Genomic DNA, 27,301 nt, shown 5'->3' on the forward strand with positions numbered 1-27,301 from the left:
AAGTTCAGCCTTGCAAATAATGGATATTTTTTACTAAGAATTAGATTTTAAGGCAAAAAAATCTACATAAACTAGTATTTTGAAACAAGTCAGTAATGCCTTTCTGTCTAATTTCAGTGACTAGAACTAAAAAATTATAAAACAATATGCTGTTTAAAATAAAACAACAAAATCAAAGCAAACAAAACTACTAAAAGAAGAAACTTTCAGGAAATTACCTGCCATCAAATGTAATTATATGTGGGTCAGTAAATGAATAGCAGTAAGCAGTTGGGACATCCTTTACTTTGATCTTAAAAGCAAAGATATTTTTGGTAAATATTATCATTAATTATACTTAGTGATACATAAAAAATTGCTTAGCAATCTCAACAAATTTTTAAGTATTGTTTTTATCAAAATTATTAAAATTGAATCATTTAAAAACTAATTTACCAAAAAATGTTTTACATAAAAAGTTTATGAGACATAATGATAAAATGCACATTTCATCTTAAAGCTTCAATTACAATAATAGTTTTGTAATTTGTAAACCTGAATGCTGTCTGGAATGTAGTTGTTCCACAGGAAATCCTCATTAACTATTGGTTGCACTACAATGTTTGTAACTCTATCTCCATCTCGAGAAAAATCTGTGACAGCAGTGTAGTACACAAAAGTGTGGCTACAGGTTCCATTAGCACAGGAAGATGTCTGGTGAAGGTCCACATGACAGGAAGACAGTGCCAAATTTAAGCCTAGGTGCTCTCTACCTATATAATGAAAAAATAGGTTTAAAAATTTCCAAGAGAATATACTAACCAAAGCATGTAATAAATTAATTAACATGAAGCACTGAATTGAAAGATTATTCTCAAATTATTTTCTCTTTCTTAAAGCATATACCAAATTTTGTCTAAATTAAGTCAAAGCTATTGAACCTACCTGATTTTTACAAAGAATTAATCAACTATAATGTATACATATGTACACATAAATACATATTACGATTTTCAATTAGGTTATAAACCTGTATGCAACTGAAGGAAATTCGAAAAGAATAAATAACATTTATTCTTTTACATATTACATATATTACAATATTATATATACTAATATGATTTTTTCTGTCTAAGATTTGCACCTTGGGCCCAGATACTTCTGCAATATTTCTTAGCATATGTGTTCATGTTCCATCCATTGTTGAATAGTAGCAATGGCTTTTAATTATTGATAAAGGGCTTATCATCTCAAAAAATAGAAAAATCAAAACAAATGAAGATGATCTCATAATGATAACAAGCTGTCTTCTTTCACCTCCCAAATGTCCCAATATATTCACAAGCTTGAGATGCTCCCTCACTTCGATAATAAAGAATAAAAGATAATTTGGAAAGGAAATTTAGCAAAAAAAGAGAAAAGAACTGCAGGAATTTGTATAACTAAACAAAAAGAACAGATTTGCCCCCAAAATTGGCCAAAGAGGAATTATACTATCATATCCAATTAATGATTCCAAAGTCCTCCTAAGAATCAAAAAGGAAAAAAGTTGTTAAAAAATGTTCTATCTTCTTTTCTTCCATACAGATTTTTAAGGTATGAAATATGTTAATCAGATATAAGCACACTGAACTATTTTTTAGAAATATATACTTTCCCCATGCACATACAAAATAACAGAAACATTCAAACTTTAACCAACTCTCTAAGGTGAATACAGAATATTTCTAGCTTAGATATAGCCCATAACATCAATTCCCCAAGTCAACACATGAGGGGTTGTTCTCTTTAAGCCTGTGAATAGCAGCATAGTCTGTTTAGAAATACACTCAGACACCAACTGGTTCCCTGTTAAAGTAAAGATTTAATGCTACTGTACTTAAAGAGGACAAAATGAGGAGTATCCAGAATGAAATCCAGAATTTTTTCTTCAGAAAACAAAAGCCATTTTTAATTCTCAGAGAAAAAGAACAGGCACGCAAACTTCTAAAATGTAGAAATATTTTTAGGCTATTATTATATTATTTTAGCAATGCATGCCTTGTTGAAAGAATTGAAAGCATGAAAATATATTTTAAAGTACACCTGTAACTGAAGGAAATCTTTGACTGACATGATTTTGGAAAACATCAATTAACATCATCCTCTTTCTGTTCTCTCCATAAACTGTAGTAATATTTGCATAATATGCTTTGCAGAGCTAACTTGAAGTAGAATTGTGTCAAATAGTCCAAGAGAGAGGGTATAATTTAATATGTCTGGGCTGTAATTAAAAATATAGTGTTGCTCGTGGTGCTTCTGAAACCTGAGTGAGTAGGTGGGTATTATCTGAGCCTGTTTACTGTCAACAATCCTAAGATGACCTCTCTTAATTCCTCTATCTCTTTAGCCATCTCTTTTCTTGAGTGCATCATTCCAAATGATTCTCTCTCTCTCTCCTGGCTTTTTTTAATCCTCTTGTTTCTCTGATTTAATTATTTATAATATAGACATGAAGGTCTATAGATACCTTGTGTTTGGTATATTTACTAAAGACAATGTATGTTCTATGGTGAAAATGTATGTGGTATACCGATGAAATTGTAATGTCTCTTAAAGGTTACATTTTAATTTATGTATCTGCAACTTGCTTTGATCTCTACATCAGAGGCTCAGTGGGAAAAAGAACATAGTCAAGCCAATCACGGCTATGCATGGTTTGTCCTCACATATTCTATCTTGTTATGTGGGAGGATTTCCTCACTCTACCCGTCGACACATATGTGGCCATGTATCACAGCATCCATACAATTAGTAATTGAAATAGAAGAATTTTAAGACATGATATCCCAAACATAAATGTACATTAGGGAGAGAAGCTTGAAGGATGCATTATGAGATCTATATTTCATGAGCTTGAACTTTTAATGTAACTTATCAAATGTCCCTCATTGGGGATTATTTGAAAAATCTTAAAGAGCAGTTTTCCCTCGATTTCTGTAAACTAAGCAAAGAAAAGAATAAACAGGAGACTGAGAAAAAAATAGGAGAAAAAAGAGGAGTGAGAGGAGAAAGATGATAATGAAGAGGAAATTATTCGCAATTCTTTTTTTTTTTTAAATGTATGCTTTCAGCCAAGAAGAAGAAATGCGAATTGCTTTGGCAATCATCAATTTGGCCCAGTATTAGTAATATGATTGCGCTACAATTTGAGGTCAACATGCAACATGATTTATTATATGAGTACACTCCAGTGACTTTTCCTACAGGAAAAAAAGCATTATTGTTTGCAATCTAATAATAAGATTAAATAAAGTTAGTATATTACCTTGATCAATAGTTTGCAGTTTTAATGAGATTTTGCATTCTTGATCAAGCTCACTAAATTCAGAACAAATAATAGGAATTGTGCTTTCTATCCTCAGGTAGTATTCTTTCCCATCCTCTGATATAGTGCTCAATTCAGGCTGTAGCTGGTATGAGAAAATATGTAGAAAAATTATGTTAAAATATAATTTATTTCTAAGGCACAATTTTGAAAGGGCATTTTTCTCAACAGCACATATTTTGCTAAATGAGCTGGTAATAACTTAAGCCCTACAACGTTTTAACTAAGCAAGACCATTAAAATCAAACCTACGAAAATACAAGCAGCACACACAGGAGTACATGGAGCTGCTGCACTACTCTGAGTTTGACTCACTTTGGTTCCCCAACACATTTGGCAAATCGTATCCAAGCCTGCTTCAATGATTCTGGTTCTGTGGTGAACACTGGAAAGTGAAGATGAAAGAAATATTTCTGTTTTCTTCCCTTTTATTGCTAATGTTTACTGACACACCAACAGAAGACTCTGTTTTTCCTTAAGGATTAATACTCACTATCTCAATTAGAAACTTAAGTACTTTTAATACATAAATCAAATTATTGTTGTCACTTGAAATATCTCAACACTTAGCCTATTTCTCAGCATCTGATTTCCAGAGTTGGACTTCCTGAGAACTGCTGCAACCCAGGATTGGCCCTATTCTCATTCACAGGCCAATCCTTTTTTGAGGCAGGAATATTTTCGTGCCGTCTTGAGTCTTGGCTAGCTCTCAAAACAGATGTTTCTTAGTACTGAATATTCTCCCTGTTAGCCTAATCAGAAACGGTACAAGGGTGGGGGTGCTGACCTTTGGCCCCTGTGACTGTCTGCTAAATGCTAACCAATGTAAACTAAAATGTTCCTGTATTCCCAAGGCTTGACCTCTGCTTCCCCTCACACTGTAGTTATGCAATTCTGACAATGTCCACTCTTCTCACTTCTTTTCCTGGTTCCTACTGTGTGTACATGGACTTTATTCATAAACAGGGTTTATCCTCGTCCTAAGTCCAATTGTCACAATTTTATCATTTATCTCATCTTGTCGTTGAACTAGAAATGAATCTAGGTCAAACTCGAGTCCTGTGTGTGAGACCTTCCAGGTTCACAGTGCTTGCCTGCCTTTTGATATTGCCCCCACATCTTCCACTGCTTATTAATTCCCTGTCACCTCTGCTCATCTGTTAGAATAGCTCTTCAGTTCTTGGGTCTGGTGCTACCAGCAACAACCAAATCTCCTTCTCTGTTTAGTTAGCTCAATCTTTGCAGTCCATAAAACTCATAGCTCTGGGTCAGTTCTACTCCAGTCAGAGACTCTGCTACTTGGCCTGAGATCTGTCTTCCAAAATGCATGATAACTAAATATCACTAGGCTAACTTTAGTTACGTGATGGAATGAATTAGAAGACCAGACCTTTTGCTTTACTCTAATTTGAGATATTTCTTTAAAAATTGAAAGTACATCTCAACTTTAGTTAACAGGACCCCTCAAACTTTGTTGTCCATTAGAATTATTCGGGCTTTTCTTCAAATACAGGGACTCATGGGTCTCAATATTCTGATTCAGTCTGTGATGAGGTACAGAAACCAGCACGGACAGATTACAGTTTGGGAAACATAGTTCCAGAGGAATAATCTTTCTGATGCATCCCCACTGCTACGTACCTTAATGCCTGCAAAAAATTCTTGGCTTTCTATGGCTATACTTTGTACATGTGGATTCTCCAAGAAAAAGACAGAAGCGCTACAGAATATCTAGGGATATAATGAAAAAATAATCACTTAGCAATTCAATTTTGGAGAAAACGTGTAAATTATCATTTTTAAAATCCTAATTTTAATTCTTCGTAGATAGTATATAGAGGTAATAAAAGAATTAAATAATTTAAAAGCTTACTTGATATTTGAGAAAAATCCCATCATTACAAAATATTACTTATTCAAACCTCAACAAAAAGTATAGCAGGCTTTTTATTTAGGATGTTTTAAAAAGTACTTAAGGGCGGGCACAGTGGCTCATGCCTGTAATCCCAGCACTTTGGGAGACCGAGGAGTGCAGATCATGAGGTCAAGAGATCAAGACCATCTGACCAACATAATGAAACCTCATCTCTACTAAAAATACAAAAATTAGCCGGGCATTGTGGCACACGCCTGTAGTCCCAGCTACTCAGGAGGCTGAGGCAGAAGAATCGCTTGAACCTGGGAGGCAGAGGTTGCAGTGAATCAAGATCACGCCACTGCACTCCAGTCTGGTGACAGAGCGAGACTCCATCTCAATAAAAAAGAAAAGTACTTAAAAAGTGATACTATCATTTAAAAAATTAAAACTTTTTTTCTAGAATAAATGTATATAATTTTAAAACCTGAGAGAGACATATATGTATAAGGATTAATCAATAATAATCAGCAAATTACTAAAATGATATATTCATATACAGTCACTAAGATCACTGACTCATCCAGTTGACACTAGAATTAGCACAACTGCAAGGAAAAAAAACAAACAAAAAAAATGTTAGTGCTTTATACTCTGGGGACAAAATCTATTTTTAGGATATGATGTTTAAAAATTGTGTTTGAAAATCAGTCTATTTATGAAAATAAAAATCCAACTGTTTTTTAACATACCCTGTCTCCAAGTCTGAGATTTATGCCATCAAGTTCTAAAAGAGAGCATGCCTGAACTGTGGTCTCTTGTTTCAGCTCCTCTTTGACTTCTTGAGAAGAAAGCCTAGACCAAGCTATGTGAAATCCCACGGAGTTGTTTGTAGGGGGAACATCAAAAGAACACCTACAGAAAAGCCTGGACTCAATCAACTCCACCAGAACCTCTGGCCTTCCTGCAGGTGGAGGTGGCAATGAGACAGTCAGCTGACCTGGGGAGAAAATGCGTAACTTGTAACTGGGAATCTTAGACAATGGAGACTGGCTTATGGAAAAAACACTCAAAGACTGTAACTCTGGGCTTTATCTTAAGAAAAAGCAAACTAAATTTAGAAAAATGATTATTTCTAACAATCAACAAAGTAATACATTCATATTCTGACCCATAATCACACAAATATTGATAGGCAAGCAACTTAGGAGCTCAAGCTTATATTAATGCAGGCTGAATATCTGCCTTTGAAAAGTCGAGCTCTTGAAAAGAAATTTGTGTTATTTGAAGCAATTATCTTTTCTAAAAGATAGAACAAACAAAATTAAGGTTCAGTACATTATAATTCCTTGTTATAATGAGAAATAGTCACAAGAATGTACAATAAAATGACTTTCTCTTTTATAGTTTTCTCTTATAACTCAACTCATCATTACTCTGGGCTGAAAGAGTTGTTCATTGCAGAGGTGATTATACTATCTTAGTGAAATATCTTAATCCTTTCATTTTTCTGAGGTTAAAGAAATTTGAAGTTTCCTCTAGGAACTCACAGGAAGATTTTATATAGTTTTCAACTCTGGGCACTTGCAAAATCAAATCTGCGGATCTGAAAGTTTTCTGGATACGTTTTTTGTTTAGTTTTGTTCTGTTTTAGAAAGGAGAAAAATATCTGAGTGGTAAATTTGTAAAAGAAGATTTTAAAATGTTCTAAAATGTATAAATTTTCTATTTTATAAATATGCTAATTAGGACAATCACAAAATAATCTTTCAGCCTTGCCATGTAGATTTTGGAAAATTCTGGAAAGACCTTAAAATCTTTTCTGTGGAGAAAATGTACTTTTAGATATTTTACAGTGTTATTTTGTTATAGTCCCATTGACAAATGAATTATTTTCAAATTTATCTAGTAAATGAATATTTTACTAAACATTTTAAACATTAGACCAAGGCAGTATATTCAAACTTGAAGGAAATAATAAATTATTTTTGAAAATATATTTGATCTTTAAATATCTTATAGCTAAGTAAAAAGTTATCCTTAAATATACTAGGAAAAGGACATTTATTTTAAAACAGGGAAAAGCTATGTATGGAAATGATTATTAAGAATAAGAGAAGACAAATGACTGAAAAAAATAATTCGTGACAATTAAAATGTTTGAATCAACACTTTAAATAGAGAACTATCTGGGCAGATTGATCATTGCTTTCAACAGCATATATCAAAGAAAACTTGTTATATTTAAAGGAAAAGGTTTAGAAACAACAAATAAATTATTTCTGCTTAGAAAATAAAAATTAGTATTCCTTTGTCAATTCTAATATTAGTATGTATTAAATATATTAATACATTTTCCATTTTATCATGAAGCTTTATCTATTGACTTTCGACTCAATACTTTTATTTAGTGTTACTTCCTCAAACTGTGTACAATTTATATAGCAGAGTTTTTTTAATTAATTGCATAAATGTTCTAAAGAGCATAAGTAGGTGAGATTTATTATTTATTCAAGAGGAAAATGTGATTTTGCTATAATACATATATTTTGTAAAGAGAATTTACATCTATTATGCAGAGTAGTCAAATAATTACATTTTATATTTAATGCTGCTATTATGAATATTGTTTTATTACTTTATGAACTCAAATCACAGGGCTTAATTAAACTGACCTCCACATACGATAATAGGTTGTCAAAATATACAGAAAAAAGGGGCTAGAAAAACCATTTGGAATAGGGCATGAAATAGAGCATAAAAAATCAATTCAGAGTGATAAATTTTGAGGATTATTATAAAACTCTTTTTAAAATACCAAGCATAATAATTTCTAGGCCTGATATTTGAACATCATATGATCTATCCTGATTTATTTTATGTATTTATGGCTTGTTCCACCATATAAAACACCTCTGTTAATTAAATTAATTATATTTCAACAGTCTCTCATGCATTTCAAATATCATATTTAGCTAACAGAAAATATGATAAGGCTAATAATCCCATAAAAGGTTAATATTTCAATAAATAATTTCAATTTCTGCCCATAATATAGGTAGATGACATACATTTTATCACTTAGATAATGTACTTAATTTATTTTAAGGCATATTATAGTAAGAGAATTTCTTAATACTTGAAAAACCTTTAAAACATTTAAAAAATAGAAAATAAAAGATATATATTGAAAGGAAGAGAAAAATTTTGATCACTATTAACATCATTGATGTTTAGCTTTCAAGATTTATTTGACACAAATACAATTGTTCCCTTAAAAAAAAAAAGGTACTGTTGTATTGTATAATGTACTTCTATATTTTAATGGTGTTTACAAAATATTTTGTCAGTGTTTATGTATCAGAAATATTGAATCAATCAGCCAATCAGCAGTTACTGGATGTTTGCAGGTTTTTTAAAACATTATTAGACAAATTCTGTTACAAATATTGTGCTCGCACACTTCCCTAAATAGTTCTCTAAGACATATTTTTGAAAGTAGAATTATTAGGTACAAACACATATGGAGTTTTAAGAATGTTGATATGAACTGCCAAATTTTCTTATGAAAGATTCTACTAATACACACACATTTGTCTAACTCTCTGTACCTCTGCCAACTCGATGACTACTTCTTAAAGGCACAATAAAGTTATTTTTATTTTTGATAACTACCAGACTTTGGTTATGTCAAATATCAGTATAATTCAACATCCAAAGCTGCAGAATATAATTATCTGTTGAAATAGTCTAGTTTCTAAAAACATTATTAAAAAGCAAAATATAATACTTACGAACACAATCACCTCCTATTTTAGTTTCATCAGAGCCACATGGGTGTAATTGTGCATCAGAAATAGCTGCCAAAGGTTAAGGTTTGTATAATTATTCAGCTGGGCATGAAGATATAAATCTACATATATCCAAGATGATAATTTATTGGAAGATGTTTCAATACAGACTAAGATTTTCGTAATTTTCTCTTATTTCATAACATATTTTTTCCTTTTAAGGGTGAGATCAAATGGAAAGATAAGGAATCATATCTCAAAACAATCAAAGCTTTAATATCTTATTTTCTAAGTATGAATCTGCATTTTTAAATAATGAAACACTGACAATATCAAATGCTGGCGAAGATGTGGAGCAGCATGTGCTGGTGAGAATGCAAAATGGTACAGCTATTTTGGAGAACAGTTTAGTAGTTTCTTACAAAACTAAACATATTTTTACCACACGCCACAGAAATCATGCTCCTCTATGTTTACCCAAAGGAGCTGAAAACTTATTTCCATACAAAAACCTGCATATGGAAGTTTATAGCAACTTTATTCATAATTGCCCAAACTTGGAAGCAACCATGATGTTCTTCAGTAGGTAGATAGATATGCTGTTGTACATATAGACAGCATGGACTATTATTCAGCCTTACAAAGAATTGAGCTATCAAGCCACAAAAAGACATGTAGGAAACTTAAATGAATATTAAGTGAAAGAAGCTAATCTGAAAAGGCTACCTACTAAGTGATTCCAACTATTTAAAATCCAGGAAAAGACCACACTATGGAGACAGTAAAAAGAGATGTGGTTGTCTGGGGTTGAGCAAAGGGAGGGATGAACAGGCAGAGCATAGGGAATTTTTAGGGTAGTGAAACTAGTCTGTAGGTCACTATAATAGTGGATACATGTTATGAGAAATTTGTCCAAACCCATAGAATTTTGTTTGTTTGTTTGTTTTTTGTTTTTGAGACGGAGTCTCGCTCTGTCACCCAGGCTGCAGTGCAGTGGCGCCATCTCGGCTCACTGCAAGCTCTGCCTCCCGGGTTCACACCATTCTCCTGCCTCAGCCTCCCGAGTAGCTGGGACTACAGGCGCCCGCCACCACGCCTGGCTAATTTTTTTTTTTTTTTTTTTTTTGTATTTTTAGTAGAGACGAGGTTTCACCTTGTTAGCTAGGATGGTCTCGATCTCCTGACCTCGTGATCCACCCGCCTCGGCCTCCCAAAGTGCTGGGATTACAGGCATGAGCCACCGTGCCCAGCCCAGACCCGTAGAATTTACAACACCAAGAGTGAATCTTAATGTAAACTATAGACTAGGTGATAATGGTGTGTCAATGTAGGTCATCAATTATAACAAATGTAGCACTCTGGTGGGGGACGTGGACAATGGGGATGGAGGACTATGCATGTGGGGGATTTACAGGGTATATGTGAAATCTAAAATAATAGTGAAACACACTATAATCTCCAGAAACGTATACTACAGTTGGTTTTATGCCAGTTCCTTGGTAATTGATTCCCCTATACTCGTTTACAGGATTACACCACCAATGAGCCAAGGACAGAGGTGGTAATACTTACAACCCAATGTGCTGAATACAGTTAATTGATACAAGAGCAACTATCTAAACAAAGGTAGACTCATCAGATTGCTTCTTGAAAGAATTTAGTATTTAAACTAAAAAACAAGAAGTTGGAAGCAGAGTCAAGTTAATGACGGAGCTCTATATGAATGTCTAGACTACTATTGTTGCTAATATCTGGAAGCTGACCTATTTCTCACACTTTCTGAGACTTTCCTACATAACTCTTCTTCAGATCCAATGATATATCCTAAAACCCTTAGATGTGATTATCTTTTATGTTATTTTCAGTTGTTTTCTTGTTATGTGCAAGCCAAACAGATTTGAAATAACCTTAACTACTAGACATGTACATTTATATATAAAAGAATGCAATATTCCTATAAAACATGGGGCCAAAATACACTATTCTTGCTCAAGGACTCCCAAGAACTGTGCCCCATCTGTGTTTGGGGGGTTTATCATTTTTTCTTCTTTCTTCTATTTGCTTTTCCCAGATTTCTTTCATAGAATACAGCCAGCACCCTGGCTCAAATATTTAGTATTAGGATTAGACAATTAAGAATCTCTAGAAACATTAGCAAGGAAGAAAATAAACCATTTTGCTTAAAACCTTCTGTTTCTTCCTGATTCAACCATACACCAATAATTAAACTATAATAAAGTAGTAGTTGTCAAGAAAGGAAGCAAACAAGTGGAAATCTAGTTTCAAAGCATGTAAAATGTGCAATATTTGATATCCTGTGCACAGTAGTGGAACACTGTTGGGCTGCACAACTAACTTGGGTTAGCACAATGAACATTGTAAAGAAAAGAGATGCCTGACCTGTGTCATGAAGCAGTAAAGATTTGTAAGAGATCCAAGCAGAGGGAGGAACAAGTATAAGATATGGAGAAGAGGACAGAGCAGAAAACTGCAATCATGAGACATCAATAACGGGTTGTAGAATATCCTCGTTGAGCATGCAAGCGTCCTGAGATCAACCTAGCTTTACTAGTCACTACCTGTGATGTTGGTCAAGTGCCTGTTTTCTCTGAGCAATTCTTTTTGTCCATAGAATAGGGATATTTATTGCATGCATCCTATTCTGACACAATGGTCTCATCTACATCCTTCCAACATGCTAGAAAAACTCTTTCCTAGGGGTCTTTGCTCTTGCTTTACTCTGACATGATGGCCACGTGGCTTGCTTAACTTTGGGACTTTCCTTCTCTCTTTTTTAATAGCGTTATTGAGGTATAATTGATTGAACGTATTTAAAGTGTAATTAATGACATGTTTTGACATATGAATACACCCACTAAAATCTAACAGTAATCAAGATAACATCACCTCCAGAAGCTTCTCTGTCCTTTTCTAATCCTTCTGCCTGCCACTCCTCCACATTCGTAGACAGCAACTTATCTGCTCTGTTATACAGTTTAGATTATATTTTCAAGAACTTTATATAGATATAATTGTACACTATGGACTTTATGTCTAGAAAATTTCATCCCTCATATATGTTTGAGATTCATCTATGTTTTTGGCTTATCAATAGTTTCTTCTTTTTTTCTTACAGTGAAGCCATCCTACAAATATAGTTCTTTCCCTTTTATTGAAAAAGTAGTATTTCATTGTACAGGCTTATCATAATATGATTATCCAGTAACCCATTGATAGATATTTGTGTTTTTTCCCCAGGTTTTTCACTATTTTGAATACAGCTGCTTTGAACATTCATGTAGAAAACCTTTTAAAAACATTTGCATTCATTACTCTTGGCAAATATATAAGAATGGAATGGCTGTGTCATATGGAAGTATATGTTTACTCTTTAAGAAACTGCCAAATTATTTCCTAATGTTTGAATGTACCATTTTACACTCCCAGTAGCACAATACAGCAATTCTGGTTGTTCCGTGGCCTTGCCATCTGTAGTATGGTCAATCTTTTTAAATTTTATATATAATATAATGGTATCTCATTGTGGATATAAATCCATTTAACTAATGACTAATGATGTTAAGCATATTTTTATGTGCCCATTTTCCATTATTATGTCTTCTTTGGAGAAGTGTCTGCTCAAATCTTATTACAAAATTGTTTTCTTATTATTGGGTTTTGAGAGTTACTCATATATTTTGGATCCAATTCTTCATCAGATATATGAATTGCAAATATTTTTTCCCAAACTATGGCTTCTCTCTTCATTTTCCTTCAGTGTCTTTCAATGAGCAGAAGAGTAGAAATTCACAATTTTGATCGAGTCCAATTTATATTTTCTAATGGATCACAATTTTAGTATTATATTTTTAAAATATTTGTCTAATCTAAGATCACAAATATTTTCACCTGAAAGTGAAAGTATTCTCTCAAGCTTTGTATTTTTAGCTTTTATAATTGAGATTTGAGTCTTTGATGATTGTGAGGTGGGTTTTTCTTTTTACTGTATTTTGATGATATGAATCAAAGTTATTTTTGCATATGAATATTCAATTTACTAAAAACACAACTCTTTTTTGTATAGAATTGGATCTATTCTTGTGTTTAAGATCAGTTTACTGTGTGTGTCGGTGTTTTCCTGGGCTCTCTATTCTTTTCCATTGACTTATTTATCTATCCTCATGCAATTACCACATTGTCTACATTATTGTAACTTTAGGGTAAGTTTGAAGTCAGATAATATAAGTTGTCCAACTGTTTTCTTTATCAAAATAGTTTTAGGTATTATAGGTTCTTCGTATTTCTATATGAGTTTTAGAATGAGTTTGTAAATTTCTACATGAAAGTTTGTTGTGATATTCGTTAGGACAATTTTGGAACTGTAGTCAATTGGAGGAGAAGTGACATCTTAATATCATGTCTTTTGATCCACAAACAAGGTTTATCTGTCCATTTTCTTAGGTTTATATAATTTTTCTCAACAAAGTTTTGTAGTTTTCACTGTAAAGGTCTTACACATCCTTTGCCATACTTATTACTGAGTGTCTTATATTTTTGGTACTATAATTGGTATTTTTAGATAAAATTTCTGATTGTTAATTGCTAGTATGAAAAAATACAAATGATTTTTAAACATTGATCTTTTTTTCATTCAACATTGCTTAACCCACTTAATAGCTCCAGTAGCTATTTTATAGATTCCATCAGGTTTGCAAAATAGGTGATCAGGTCATCTGCATTTATTATTCATGAGGGATATTGTTATATAGTTTTCTTTTAATGTCTATGTCTAGTTATAGTGTTAGAGTAATGCTGGCCGGACAGAAGTTTAGAAAAGAGTTTGTGTAAAATTGGTATTAATTCTACATTAAATGTTTGGAAAAATTCCCAACTGAAGTCATCTGGGCATGCTGTTTTCATTGTGAGATAGATTTTTAACTAGAAATATAATTTCTTTAATAGATATAGGGCCACTGAAGTTACCTGTTTACTTTTGAGTGAACATTGGTTGACTGTGTATTTTATTTTATTTTTATATAATTAGAAGTTATAAGTGCAAGTTTTGTTATATGAATATGTGTAGTCTGTATATTTTAAGAAATTTGTCTATGTCATTGGTTTTCAACTGTATTGGCATAGAGTTGTTTATAATAACTATTTTTTATTACATACAGAATCTGTGGTTGTATCACTGCTCTTATTCCTGATATTGGTAATGTCTGTCTTTTTTTTTTTCTTTTTTACTGATCGGACTGGCTAGATAATTATTCATTTTATTGAATCTCTGAAATAACCAGTTTTTTATACTATTGAATTTTCTCTGTTGTTTTTATATATTCTATTGCATTTATTTTTACTCTGTTTCCTTTCATCTGCTTACTCTCAGTCTCATTTGTGCTTCTTTTTCTAATCAGTTAATGTACAAACTAGGGTCTTTAATTTGTGACTTTTCTTGTTGTTCAACATAGACACTTAGTGGGTTTTAATTTTAATGAACTTCAATTTTTTGTGATATTCTAATTTTCTTAATTTAGGGCCCAGAATATGGTTTTTCATGGTAATATTTTCCTATGTACTTGAACATCTATGCTGCTATTTTGTGAAGTCTTTTCTGCATGTCATTTAGATCAAACTGGTTGAAACAGTGTTATGGTCTCCTCCATTTTTGCTGTTTTAGTGTCTACATGCTTGATCAATTATTGACAGATGACGTGTTGATCTCCAGTAATAATCACAAATTTGTTTATTTCTCCTTGCAGGTCTCTCAGTTTTGTTTATGTATTTTGAATTTGTTATTAGGTGTTTCATCATTTGGAACTGTCATATTCTTTTACTGAACTGAACATTTTATTATTAGGAAATGACCTTTGTTTTTCCTAGGAATATGTTTTGCTTTTGAGTCTACTATGCTTAATATTAATATACCCACTCTACATTTCTTATGATTAATGTTACCTACGTATATCTTCTTCTATCCTTATACTTTTGAACTCATTTTCCTTACTTTTTAAATGAGTTTTCTAGGCAGCCTATAGTTGGGTCTTGCTTTTTTGCTCAATTTGGCAATTTATGCTTTTCAGTTGGGGTGTTTATATCATATATATTATATATATTTATATATATTACTTTTGTACCAACCTAATATATATATATATAAATCATATATAAATATATATAGCAACATGGTGGACTTAAACCTTATAATATCCACAATTATTTAACAATATTGTGAGGTTTAAGTCTACCATGTTACTATCCGTGTTCTATTTATTCTATTAGTGCTTTGTTCCATTTTTTATTTTTATCTGCATTGAAAAATATGGAATATATTTTATGATTCCATTTTATACCCCTTGTTGGCTAATTAGTTATAATGTTTTGTTTTATTTTAGTAGAAGCTTTAGGGGATATTGTATACATCTTTAACTTCTCATAGTCTACATAGGCTAACTTTAATTGATATGATGCCACTTCACATGTAGTATAAGGACCTAACTACCTTGCTAAGTGGAAATACAAAAAATATAACAAAGATGTATATTTTCATAGAGTCTTCTAAATAAATAATATTTCAAATATATAACCTTTTTAGAATGGCTTCGATTACAATTAATTGTAATTAGTATTTTTTCTTATTTGACCTCTAGAAGGCTCTAGGGATAGATATATTGTGTGTATACACATACATATGAATTCTGTGAGGATCAAAACGTCTTCATGAGACTATGATATTAAAGTGAAATTTTACTCTCTACTATTTGCTGTTTTGGTGATTTTAAAATTAAATATATTGACTCCTAGCTAGATAGGGGCTATTGGTTGTAGACAGCAATACATCCAAGTAAAAAAAGACATTTAATAGACTGCCTTCGAAGATAGAGATGATCCTGGGAATTCTTCTAAAGTAGTTACGATAAGAAGGCTTTTTCCAAATAAGCTCCTTAAAGAGGAGTAAATTTCAGTTAGCAGAAGCTCTCTTTCACCTTTTGAACTTTCTCTTTTATCCTGTCTAAATGCAGATAAAGAAGCTAAAACTTGAGCTTCATTCTGTCACCATGAAGGAAAAGATTAGTGACTTTCAGAGACCTCAGCCTGACATTGTAAAGTGGCCAAATCGCCATCAGCAGAGAACACCTGCTCCAGATATTTGTTCAGCAAGAAAAAGAAACTCTTAAGTAGATTAAGTGACTGTCATTTTTGTTTGCTATCTATGCAGTCTAATTTAAGTTCTAAATGATATTCCAAGGCAAGCTTCTATCAGCAAATCAGGAAGAATAATTCATGCATATGTCTGGTTAACAGACATTAAGAATAAAAAATAACAATTGTCTCCCAGAATTCCTTCTCCCTAAATGCTTAGAGGACTTGAATGTGGAGATTATAAGATACTTTTGAGTGTTCTGGGTTAGGAAATTGAGTGGATGGTAGTGACATTAACAAAACAGAAAATATTTTAAATTTGGAAGGGATATCATAAAATACAAATTTTTAATATTATGTTTTTAAATTCAGTGTAAAAAATATTTCTGATGAAGTGATTATTTGTATTTTATGGTATTGCCTGGTGTGAAAGTTTTGTTTTCTTTTTTAGTAGTTGTCAATGTTTCTTAAACTAATATAGATAAATCAATGGTTTTTCCATGAAACACAGAATTTTCCACAAATATTTGGTAATACTATAGGAAGATTTATAAAAATTAAATATTTTTTATGACAAGAGTGCCAAAAAAAATTCTTAAGATTTTTCAAAAACTCTTATCTTGGCCACCCAATGAGATTGATGCATCTCTCTGGATTTTGTCCTTCCTAATGAATGGCACTAGCTGTACTAAACTGAGCAGATGCTGCCCTTTCTTAGTAAACAGACTGCCAGTTTTAGCTGGACAGCAGCTGTGTACGGAATGTGAAGGTTTACCAGCTCACTCCCTCAGGATAATTCTCCATAGGCTTCTCAATCACACAGAACAAAATGCAGATCTCCCTAAACGATCAGGCCTTGCTGCCCTTTCAAACCCCCATCTTGTTATGTTCTCCCTCACTCGTTGAGATCTAATACTTCTGTCCGGCTTTCACTCTTCTGAGTACAGCATACTCTTATTGCCTTAGGGCCTGTCGCTTGTTGCAGCCGCTGTTTGAGCTGTTCTTCCCCTTGCTTTCTGTCTGACCAAGGACCGTTTAACCTCCAGCTCTCAGCATCAATGCCCTTTTGTTAGACGTTTCACTGGTCGACTCTTCATTATGTATTTCATCCTCTCTCACCTTCAGTATTCTCTTCTACAGCAATTTTTAATCTTTTCATTCATCAGTTGCAATTTATAATTGCAGAAATACTCTATGCCAGGAGGGCAGGGACCACATTTGTTTTGGTCACCCCTCTATACTAAGGAGATGCTGTGTTGGTTAGAAAATAAGCATGACTCCAGCAGTACATATGTGTGAAATAATTAGTGTGTTATTATTATACTTGTGGAATACCGCCAATAAATACCTATTTGAATTAATACATTTTATAAGTTTATTATTTCGATCTTATTATAATAATAAACAATAATTTTGCCTTTTTTTTAAAGATAGTACTGCCTTGCAATTAATGATAAAGTAAATCTAAACAATTCAATTTTCTATAAATGTAGTATGTATTTCAGAACAGTGAAATAAAATTATATGTTGAGAACATTATCTTTCTTAGTTTCTATTATCATGTAAAGTAGACAATAATGCATTATTTGCTTAGGGATTATGGCCAATAACGATATATTTACATCAACTTTAGAGGTCATTTGGAAATAAAACAGTAGTTAAAAACAGAACGTGAAATTGGAGTATGTGTCATTGTTTTTAAGAAAAAAGACTGCATTACAAACTCATCAAAATATTAAATTTTTTATTTTAATATTTTCAACTCAAAGAAATAATTAACCATAGGAGAAAACTTATTGTATTATTATTTTTGCTGACATTAAGGGACAGATTTCTGAGAATAAGAATGCTAGAAACTTAACGGAATCAATTTTTCTAATAATACTGGTTTCAATTCCAAAACTATGATGAGCAAAATAATTTTTTAGATTGGATATTTTATACATATGTGTATATATATGTGTTTATATAAATATTTATGTATATATATATGTGTATATATACACACCCACATTTATAAATATATTGGGTTATTTAAACCTAAAACTATGTTTCCTTTTAACTACTATAATAACCAACTAAGTGATTTTACTTGTTATGCTATAATTGTTATTTGGGGTTGGCTAGCTTGGGGAGTCTAACAACCTCAGTAGTAAAATGTTCATGCGTGTTACCCATAGAATCATCATTGTTGCTGAATCAAGTGTTCATCTGCTTTGAGAACACTGTCTACAAGAGTGTCTCCCAGAACTTTCAGTGTTCTTTCTATATATGACTGAACCCAGGTAACTAAATTGGGGTTCGTTTTACTTCTATAACTGGTTATATATGAGCACACTCACCTATCTATAGAATAAATCCCTCATTTATCAGCTTCACCATTGTCTAAACAGTCCAAGTAAAAATTGCCACTCTGTAGTTTCTTTCTGTTTAGAGCTTTTTGTATCTTAGGAATTGGGCCACTAGTTCCATTAAACATTGCTAGTGAATATGCATTTGTTGAATCTCTATTATGTTCAGGACACTAGGACATGAGACGCTGATGTAAAGGGCACTTTATTTTCAAAGAGTTCATAGTCATAGTGGAGCACAGAGAAAAAGAAAAAAAATTATTAGGTCCAACTATCTATGGTGAGCTCTAGAATGGTGGGTTATGGGAGCTCTCAGCCAGGACTCTCATGCCACAACATCCTTAGTCAACACCACTAGTGTCAAGCTTACGAGTCTGAGACGTAGTGTATATCTATATGTCATGTCCCTTCTTAGATAACAGCCCAAAACAGAATTCTTGATTTCTCTTCCCAACCTGATGTGTTTGTACCCTAGTCTCTCCCTCTTTAGTTGCTCAAGCAAAAACCGTAGATTTTGTCCTTGATTTCTCTCTTTGCATCTTTCTCATATCCATTGCATGAGCTCTGTTTCCAAAGACATCTTAGCTTAATATCCTCTTTTCTTTGCCACTAGTCCTAGTCATTTCCACTCCTCTCTCCTTTAAGCCACTACCATCTCTCTATTGAATTAATGCAACAGTCTCTGGAGTCTTGCTGCAGGGATAATGACCTTTCAAATACACTCCTTAGATCATATTATTCATCTCTTTAAAAATCTTATAGGATTTTTAAAGACTGAAGCTAAGTTCTTACCAGGAACTTCAGACCCTACAGACGCTGACCTTTTCTTACTTCTCTAACCTCATCCCCCAAGATTTATTCATTTTCTCTGTTCCCACCACATTGTTTCTCCTTCAGCTCCTTGAACTGCCTTCTTCATGTGTATTTAAGGACATCTGCATTGTCTATTCTTCTGCTGGAGCTCTTTTTCCCCACATATTTTCATGACTGCCTCATTCTCCACATTCAGTGCTCAACTCAAATTTGTCACTTATTCAAAGAGAACTCCTCAGGTGCCCTTTGTAAGACAGCATCTTTGTGCCAGTTCATTCCTATTGTATTGACCAATTTTCTTTAATTTGTGGTATATTAATTTCTCAAATATTAGCATCTTAGTTTAGAATGATTTTAGATTCACATAAAGGTTGCAAAAATAATAGAGAATTTGCACTTATCCATCTTCCACAAATGTTAACATATTACAAAGCCATGATATATTTGTCAAAACTAGGAAATTTACCTTAGGACTGCACCCTCAAATAAACTGAAGGCTGTAGTCAGATTTTACCAATCTGAATTTTTCAGTTTTCCCAATCAGGATATCCGATTGCGTTATTCATCATTTTCTAATCTGTGACTGTTTTCTATTCTTTCCTGGTTCTTCATAATTTTGACGTTTTTGAAAAATACTATTCAGGTATTTTGTTAGTGTGTTATTTAATTTGGGTTTATATAAACTTTGTCATGATTGGACTAGGATTATGCTTTTGGGGGAAGAGTACTACAAAACAGAAGTGCTCTTATTATTACACGTTATCAGGAGACATGTGACATCAACATGTGTTATCACTAGTAAAATTGACTGCAATCACTTGATTAATGTAATGTCTGCCAGGTTTCTCCACTGTAAAACTGGTAGATTTTTTTTTCCTTGTCATACCCAATTATTTGGAAACAACTCAAATGCAGCCAACAAGCAAAATGAGGGAAGTTATTCAAAATCTTTTAGGTGAAGTAGTAGTAACAAATATTTGTAATTCTTTAAAGAAGCTTTGTTTCCTTGCTTCTATTTAATTATCTACTCGTATATTTATATAGTAAGGACTTAGGGATATTTACTTTAATCTTTAAATAATATTCTGTTTCTTCTTAGATATTGTCTGAAGCATTCCACTAGAATGCAAGTTTCATGAAGGCAGAGATCTCATTTATCTTGCTCATCACTGTAACTCTTGAGGCCTTAAATAATTTCTGGCACAGGATAAACATTCAATAAATATTGGTGAATGAAAGATGAAATAATATAAAATGTATATTTTTATGATAACTTTTACTCACCCTTCTTCATCCTTTAATTAAAAGAGGAATGGACTTGAGGAAACCAAAGAATTTTTAACACACTCGATCACTATGTCCAGGGGAAAAAATGTGAGATGTCTGCTTTGATGCTTTCACATCAAATGTTTGGGGGTACTTTGCAATCTTGGCAAAGAATCCTAAAGAAATCTGACCAACGTAAACAGAAATTTAGCTTCAATCTAACAATGATAGAACGAGTCTTACTGAGATTTGCACTGACTCCGTGCAACCTATCCAGAGAATGGTACAAATGTCAGGGTTCATGAGTAACAGTCATGTGAATTACTGATGTTTTCTTACCTTCTGCACAATAGCCCATACATCCCTGAGTTGGCTGTAGTAAGTATACAAAAAAGTTCCCACAGTTTCTTACAGACACTGGGATTTGAAAGAGACAGCAGTCTTTTGTAGTGCTAAACAAAAACTGCCATGTTGCACAAGCTGTCAATTGCTTGATCTCCCCAGGAGATGGCAGTGTTTCTGAATCGCTCAGAGACAGCCAGATGGGGGCCTGAGTTCCACAGTGGTTCATCTTTTGCAGCACAGAAAACAAAAGTTGAAAATTCAATTTATTTTCATCCATTGTAGATATATCAACTTTGCATTTTCTTCTAAACAACCCTTAAAATATTATTAATCATTAAAAAAATTATAACTTGCACCTGTTCTATACAATAAAAAGTAGTTTTAAGGAATACTAAATTTAAGGGTAGAAATCTCATAGTTAATATACTCATTCACAAATTCATTGTAAATATTAATAAACTTATTCCATGCATTACACTTGTATTGTAAACAAGGGAAATTAAATCTCAGATACCTTACTAAAATAGCTGATAAATTCTAAAATAAGACAAGTCAATCTAAAGTTATCTTAACACATAACACAAAGATAAACTGATCTTGGAAAGCTCTTGGAAAACTCCTTGAAATAGTATGTACAAGAAGTTAATACATAGTTCAGGAGGCAATAAAATCAGCGAGAAGGAAGGTATTACTCAAAATCTGGTGATGGAAAATTGTTTAGTAATTTAGAAATAATAAATTTGGCAGGGAGCAGTAGCTCACGCCTGTAATCCCAGCACTTTGGGACGCCGAGGTGGGCAGACTGCCTGAGGTCAGGAGATCGTGACCATCCTGGCTAACATGGTGAAACCCCGTCTCTACCAAAAATACAAAAAAAATTAGCCGGGTGTGGTGAAGTGCACCTGTAACCCCAGCTACTCGGGAGGCTGAGGCAGGGGAATTGCTTAAACCGGGGAGATGGGGTCTACCGTGAGCCAAGATCGCATCACTGCACTCCATCCTGGGTGACAGAGCGAGACTGCATCTCAAAACAAATAAATAAATAAATAATAACATTTCAACCTCACTTGAAGTCATCAAAATCATTTTTCAGATGAAAAATAGAATTAAATAGCAAAATAACCCAGGAAAAATAAGAAGAAACTATGCACGACTCAGGAAGAACCAGGACCCTTACTAAATGCATGATCTTGGACAAGGCACTCAACATCCTTCTCTTTCATATTAGGTGGAAGTAGTACCCACCTCAAAGTATCATAATGAGGTATGGATAAAGTAATATATATAATACAGCTTCTACATAGCAATGGCTCAAAAATCGTTAGCCAGGTTATAATTCTTATTATTATTTCTATGCTTAAAAGCAAAGGAAAAACATAAAGGAAATATTGATATATATGAATGAATTATAATTTTAAAAATATAAGATTAAAATTAAATAATAAAATTATATGTAAGTAGTCCTATATTTTGTTATGTTTAATTACAATCATACTATATTTGCTATTTTATTTTAACCTTGTAATATTATCCATTTAAAACTCTAAGACTACAAATGGACAAAATGTACAAACAGGTAATTCACAAAAGAAACACAAATGCCTAATACATACATGAGAATATTCAGTATTGCAAAAGGTATTTTCATGTACTGCTATTGGAACTAAAAATTATCACTATGTTTTAAATGAACAATTATATGTATCAAAAGCCTCAAAAAGACTTTAACCATTACTTATCTAACTTATAAAAATCAATCTTACTAAAGACACTAAAATTAAAATGATTACATGTGCATTTGCTAATTGCAGAATTACTTATTATAGCAAAATCCTGAACGTCCACACATATGGTGATGGTTTAAATAAATATGATACATGCATGGCATAATATTATTTTCAAAAATTATAAAAATGAATTTATAATAACAGGAAAATGATAATACTATAACTGTAACTGAAAAAGAATAGCATGTTTTTCAATTGAACATATAACATGAACATTACAAAACAATATAAATAAGATAAAACAATAGCAAAATGTTAATAACGGTAGTTATGACTGTGTGGATAGATTATGAAGAAATGTTGTTCCACTCCTGTTCTTTATTTCCTAAGCTTTATGTAATGCACATTTATTATTTAAAACATTACAAATAGTAATTTATGTAAGTCGACATGTATTAAGCAGTAGAGAAAAAAAAAATCAGTGAGTTTCCGGTTGAATGCTTTAAAGTCTTAGCACAAAAAGGGAATGAGAGGGTGGAGATAGAGAGCACTTCCTCGTGGAGCACAGCCTGCTCAGTTTAGCTGATCTCCAGGAAAACAGCCAGGGAAACTGGTTCACCTTTACATTTGTGTGAGGCTCTAGAAACAATTGTAGCTAAATCAACCTTAAGAAAAAAACACAAATATTTTTAAATGTGGTGAAGTTCCTCCAATTTTCTCAAACTTTACTTTTAAATTCTAATTGTTTTTTAGTCCCTTACAAATGAAGTGTCACAAAAGCGACTAATGAGCAAATAAACAAAAAAGGGATAATGAGACTTAACCACAATGCCACACTTTAAAATTAAACATTGTTAAAATTTCAATGTCTTTCCAGAGATCTTTTTACATTAGTGCTTAAAAAGGAAAATGATTCCTGCTTCTGCAGTATTTATAAAATGTGAATAACAATAAGGAAAACAAGCCTTTTGCTAAGACAAAATCTTATGTGATGCGATCTCTCTCCAGGGGCCAATAGTAGCCGCATGACCTCTAAGTTAAAAGAAAGTCACCTTTAAGAATGAAATCACACCCAATAAGTGTATAATTATATAGGGTAAAATTGTGAGTGATGATGAACCCTTTAGTAATTTGAGAAGCATTACACAGACATATGTCTTCAATAATATCATGCCTTTATTAGCTACCTATCACAGCTGAACACCTATTTATGCAGAATTCACTTGGGAAACCAGTTAGCTGAGAAAGACTGTGATAAGGGAGAAGATCAGGTACATGGCTTTGGTCATGTGACTCATGCTTAGTGTCTGTGTCCACATCTTTATAATGAGGTAACACTAGCTACCTCAAAGCATCACTGAGAGAACTAGTGAGTTTACATATGCAATAAGGTCCACAAGTGCAGGGAATTTATAAGTTGCAAAATAAATGTCAGATTAAAATCCTTCTTCCACTTTGATCATATAAGTTATGATGCTGAGTTAATGGGCTTAGTGTTTTGACAGATTTAGAATTAGTCTCATTCTTTAGATGATGTGGATAAAAATGTGGTCGCAATAATAAGAGTTGAACTGAAAGGATAACTGGTCAGAGTATGATAAGTAGAAATAATGTCTCTTTCATGACAGTATCATCAGATGAATGGGGACTACAAATGAATTAGGGGAACTTACATTTGAAAATCATGCTAAGGATAAGTAGAATTGTCAATAGAAATTCAGAATGGCTTGGATAAGTAATACAAGTTAGCTGAGGGATTACCCAAGAAATCACACTTTATGTTTATCCTTCTGCTTATTTTTGGAAGCATTTTGGAAGAAAATGTAATTGTCAAATGAAATAAGAATGAAAGAAGTCACCTGGGCTAGACAAGTCAATGCTACACAATGCTATAAAGGACAATGCTATGATCAGAATCATATCATGTTGTAAAAAAAGTAAAGTTTATGAAAAGTTAAGTTGCAAATTAAACACATCCGATGTGAGTTCATGTATAAAACCTTTTTAATTTTGTCCATTTAAACCTGATGTGTTTGAAAGACATATGCTTACATGTTCACAACTATAAAGAAAAAAAGGGTATGTTGGCTGCCCAAATTTTGGGTTTGAGGAGGGAGCTTAAGTGAGATAAGGCCATATGCCTCCAGAGTATGGAATATGCTACAGGTATACTGTCTTCCAACTGTGATCAGGAAATACCTGGAGATTTCACTGCCAGACTGAGTTCTTCTTAGTCTTAGAATAGGAGGTGCCGAGCCTGTAAGTTTTACTCCATCAGTTAAGAAAGGCAGTGAGAGGCAACAACTGACAAAACTGAAGCACTTTAGATAAACAGTATTTTACTGTTTGCAGGTAATACACCTGAGCCCTAGAGAACAACTGCCTGTATTCAAAACTCAGCCTTTTGACCTGCTAGCTGTGACTGTAGGAGCACTATGCCTAAGAACATATGTTTTCTGCACTGTTTGATGGAAATAATGATGATACATTGTATCCTAGAGTTGTAAACTCATACAAGATAATGTCGGTAAAAGTGTTTCTGGACTGCATGGAACATAACGTTAACTATTACTATTATTATTAGACTAGGTAATGTGGGAATAGTCTTTCAGATCAACTCAATCTTATACAAAATTAAAACAATATTTTAGCATGAGAAATAAGCTGGCTGTAAGAAGATACAAATCTCATATGAAAAACACATAAGGAAAATCATATGTAGTACTTAGGGAGTTGACATACCTCAACACATTTGGTTGGCATCTCAGCAGGTCTGTCAAAGATGAGAAATCTATACCATCCGGGGGAGAGGGAATGGTCACATATTAGGTCTTGAACAGCTGACTGCTGGAGGTGCCACGAGTCAAAATGGACACTTCTATAAGGACTCTGAAGAAACTGATGTCCCCCAGGAGAGCACTCCTGAGCTAGTATGGAAAGACAGGTGTTTTTATGTAATGCATTTTGTTTGTTGACACAGTTCAGTCCTCAATTAAAATTGATTCTTATAACAAAAAATAAAGCAAATTAACTTACTTTGCACATAAAGACGCTCTGAAATGTCAGGGTCTGTTAGTAAGTCATAAGTGACTTAACTAATTTGCATGTTTCATAAATGCAATAAACAAATCAACAAAACTCTTTAGAATGTACTTTTGAAAGATGTAAGCTTTAAAACCTTTATTTTCATTTAATTCAAACAACCAATAGAGTTGCTTGCTCTTGAGTTAGGATGTCAAGTCACAGGACTTACAAGGATTTCTCTTGGGCCTGGTACTCTGGATTTGAATATCGCTATTGTTTCTCTACAACCAGTTTCTCCCAAAGTAGCCACATGCCTCAAAAATTCTATTTCTGCCAAATGCTGGAATGCAACAAACTGAACTAATATTTCAATGCTAACTCAATATGTGTAAAGTGCTTTCAAACTAAAGTTTCCTGCATTCTTGAATGCAGAAAAACATTAAAAATTTTTAAAGTTGTTTTTCAAAATTTTGGAAGTATCTTTTTGCCTACTAAGCACAGAAAAACGAATGGGATGGAGGGGAGCAGGTTTGAAGGGGAAACAAGAAAAGCCCATGGCGAAAGGGAGAATTCTTTAGTCTTTTTTAGGAAACCTTTTATCTGAGTAGTCTTTGGCCTGGAATATACTTATTTCATGAAATCCACAGAGGCCAAACAAAAAGCTCCACTTTCCAGCACTGAAAGTGGAGAGAAGAGCAGGCAGTGAAACAGTTATCCTAAAATGCAGCTCTTGTTTGAGGCTCCTGTGTTCCCAAATTGCTGAAATAATAAGCACCACAAGAAACTGTCTGTATTTGAATACTAGAGTATCTTGTTGGCACAGTTGATAGAAAATCTTCAAATACTATATATTATATTTATTGATGGAAAACACTGTAATAAAGATGGCATCTATGAAATTAGAAAGGTGAAAGAAACAATTCAGTCACTACTAAAAATACCTGATTGTGGAAAAAGCTTATCTAACTAAAAAAGTTATCAAATACTTATTATATAATTTTAAATTACAGAAGTGTTTATAAATCAAAATCAATTTCTCAACTTTAATAAGGAGAACAAAAAATCAGAGATACTAATTTACAAGTGGATCTCACAAGTGTAGCCTATGAAAAATAAGTCATTATAATTAGAATTATGTTTCTGCTTTTTATTTTGTTTATAGTTATGGCAATTAAACGATATAAAGATATTATTTTCCAAAAGATATCTCTACATAATTTTTTTTAGTACAAGATATTGGAAGTCAACACAAAGGGCTCCTCTTTCTTTTGTCTATAAATCCTCCATAGTTGTTAATTTCCCAAAAGGCTCCAATGTCAGCACGAAATAAGTATTTTATAAAATACTTATTTTATAAAATAAAAGATAGAAGTCAAGGGATGTGCTATTATTTCATCTAATCTTGAAATATCTCTAATACCCTTCAAAACAAGGACATTGCACCTGGTTACAATCTTTTAAAAAAGAGATTTTGAAAGAGATCCCTAGTAAGGTGTGCATAAACTATTAAAATGTTTTCTCTGATCTCTTTTCTACAATAGAATTTTGTCTTGGGAAAAAATCAATAACTCCATCTTTATTTTGTGTAGTATTCCTCCTTACTCAGCACCTTTGTAGTTCTTGCATTTCTTCTGGTTTAGCTG

The 27,301-nt window shown here is 32.8% G+C and overlaps 1 protein-coding gene across 1 annotated transcript in view; it reads right to left on the reverse strand.

Moving 5' to 3' along the window:
- VWDE (von Willebrand factor D and EGF domains) overlaps nucleotides 1–27,301 on the reverse strand; it is a 111,420-nt gene that overhangs the window by 41,981 nt on the left and 42,138 nt on the right. Inside the window, exons 3-10 of the mRNA XM_050784819.1 lie at nucleotides 25,377–25,621; nucleotides 20,902–21,133; nucleotides 8,996–9,061; nucleotides 5,954–6,201; nucleotides 4,988–5,077; nucleotides 3,287–3,431; nucleotides 535–752; nucleotides 219–292 (exon numbers count right to left, since the gene is read on the reverse strand). Coding sequence (XP_050640776.1) covers nucleotides 219–292; nucleotides 535–752; nucleotides 3,287–3,431; nucleotides 4,988–5,077; nucleotides 5,954–6,201; nucleotides 8,996–9,061; nucleotides 20,902–21,133; nucleotides 25,377–25,621 — 1,318 coding nt within the window. The remainder of the gene's footprint in view (nucleotides 1–218; nucleotides 293–534; nucleotides 753–3,286; nucleotides 3,432–4,987; nucleotides 5,078–5,953; nucleotides 6,202–8,995; nucleotides 9,062–20,901; nucleotides 21,134–25,376; nucleotides 25,622–27,301) is intronic.

Source organism: Macaca thibetana, chromosome 3, assembly GCF_024542745.1.
Source record: "Macaca thibetana thibetana isolate TM-01 chromosome 3, ASM2454274v1, whole genome shotgun sequence".
NCBI classification, from domain to species: domain Eukaryota; kingdom Metazoa; phylum Chordata; class Mammalia; order Primates; family Cercopithecidae; genus Macaca; species Macaca thibetana.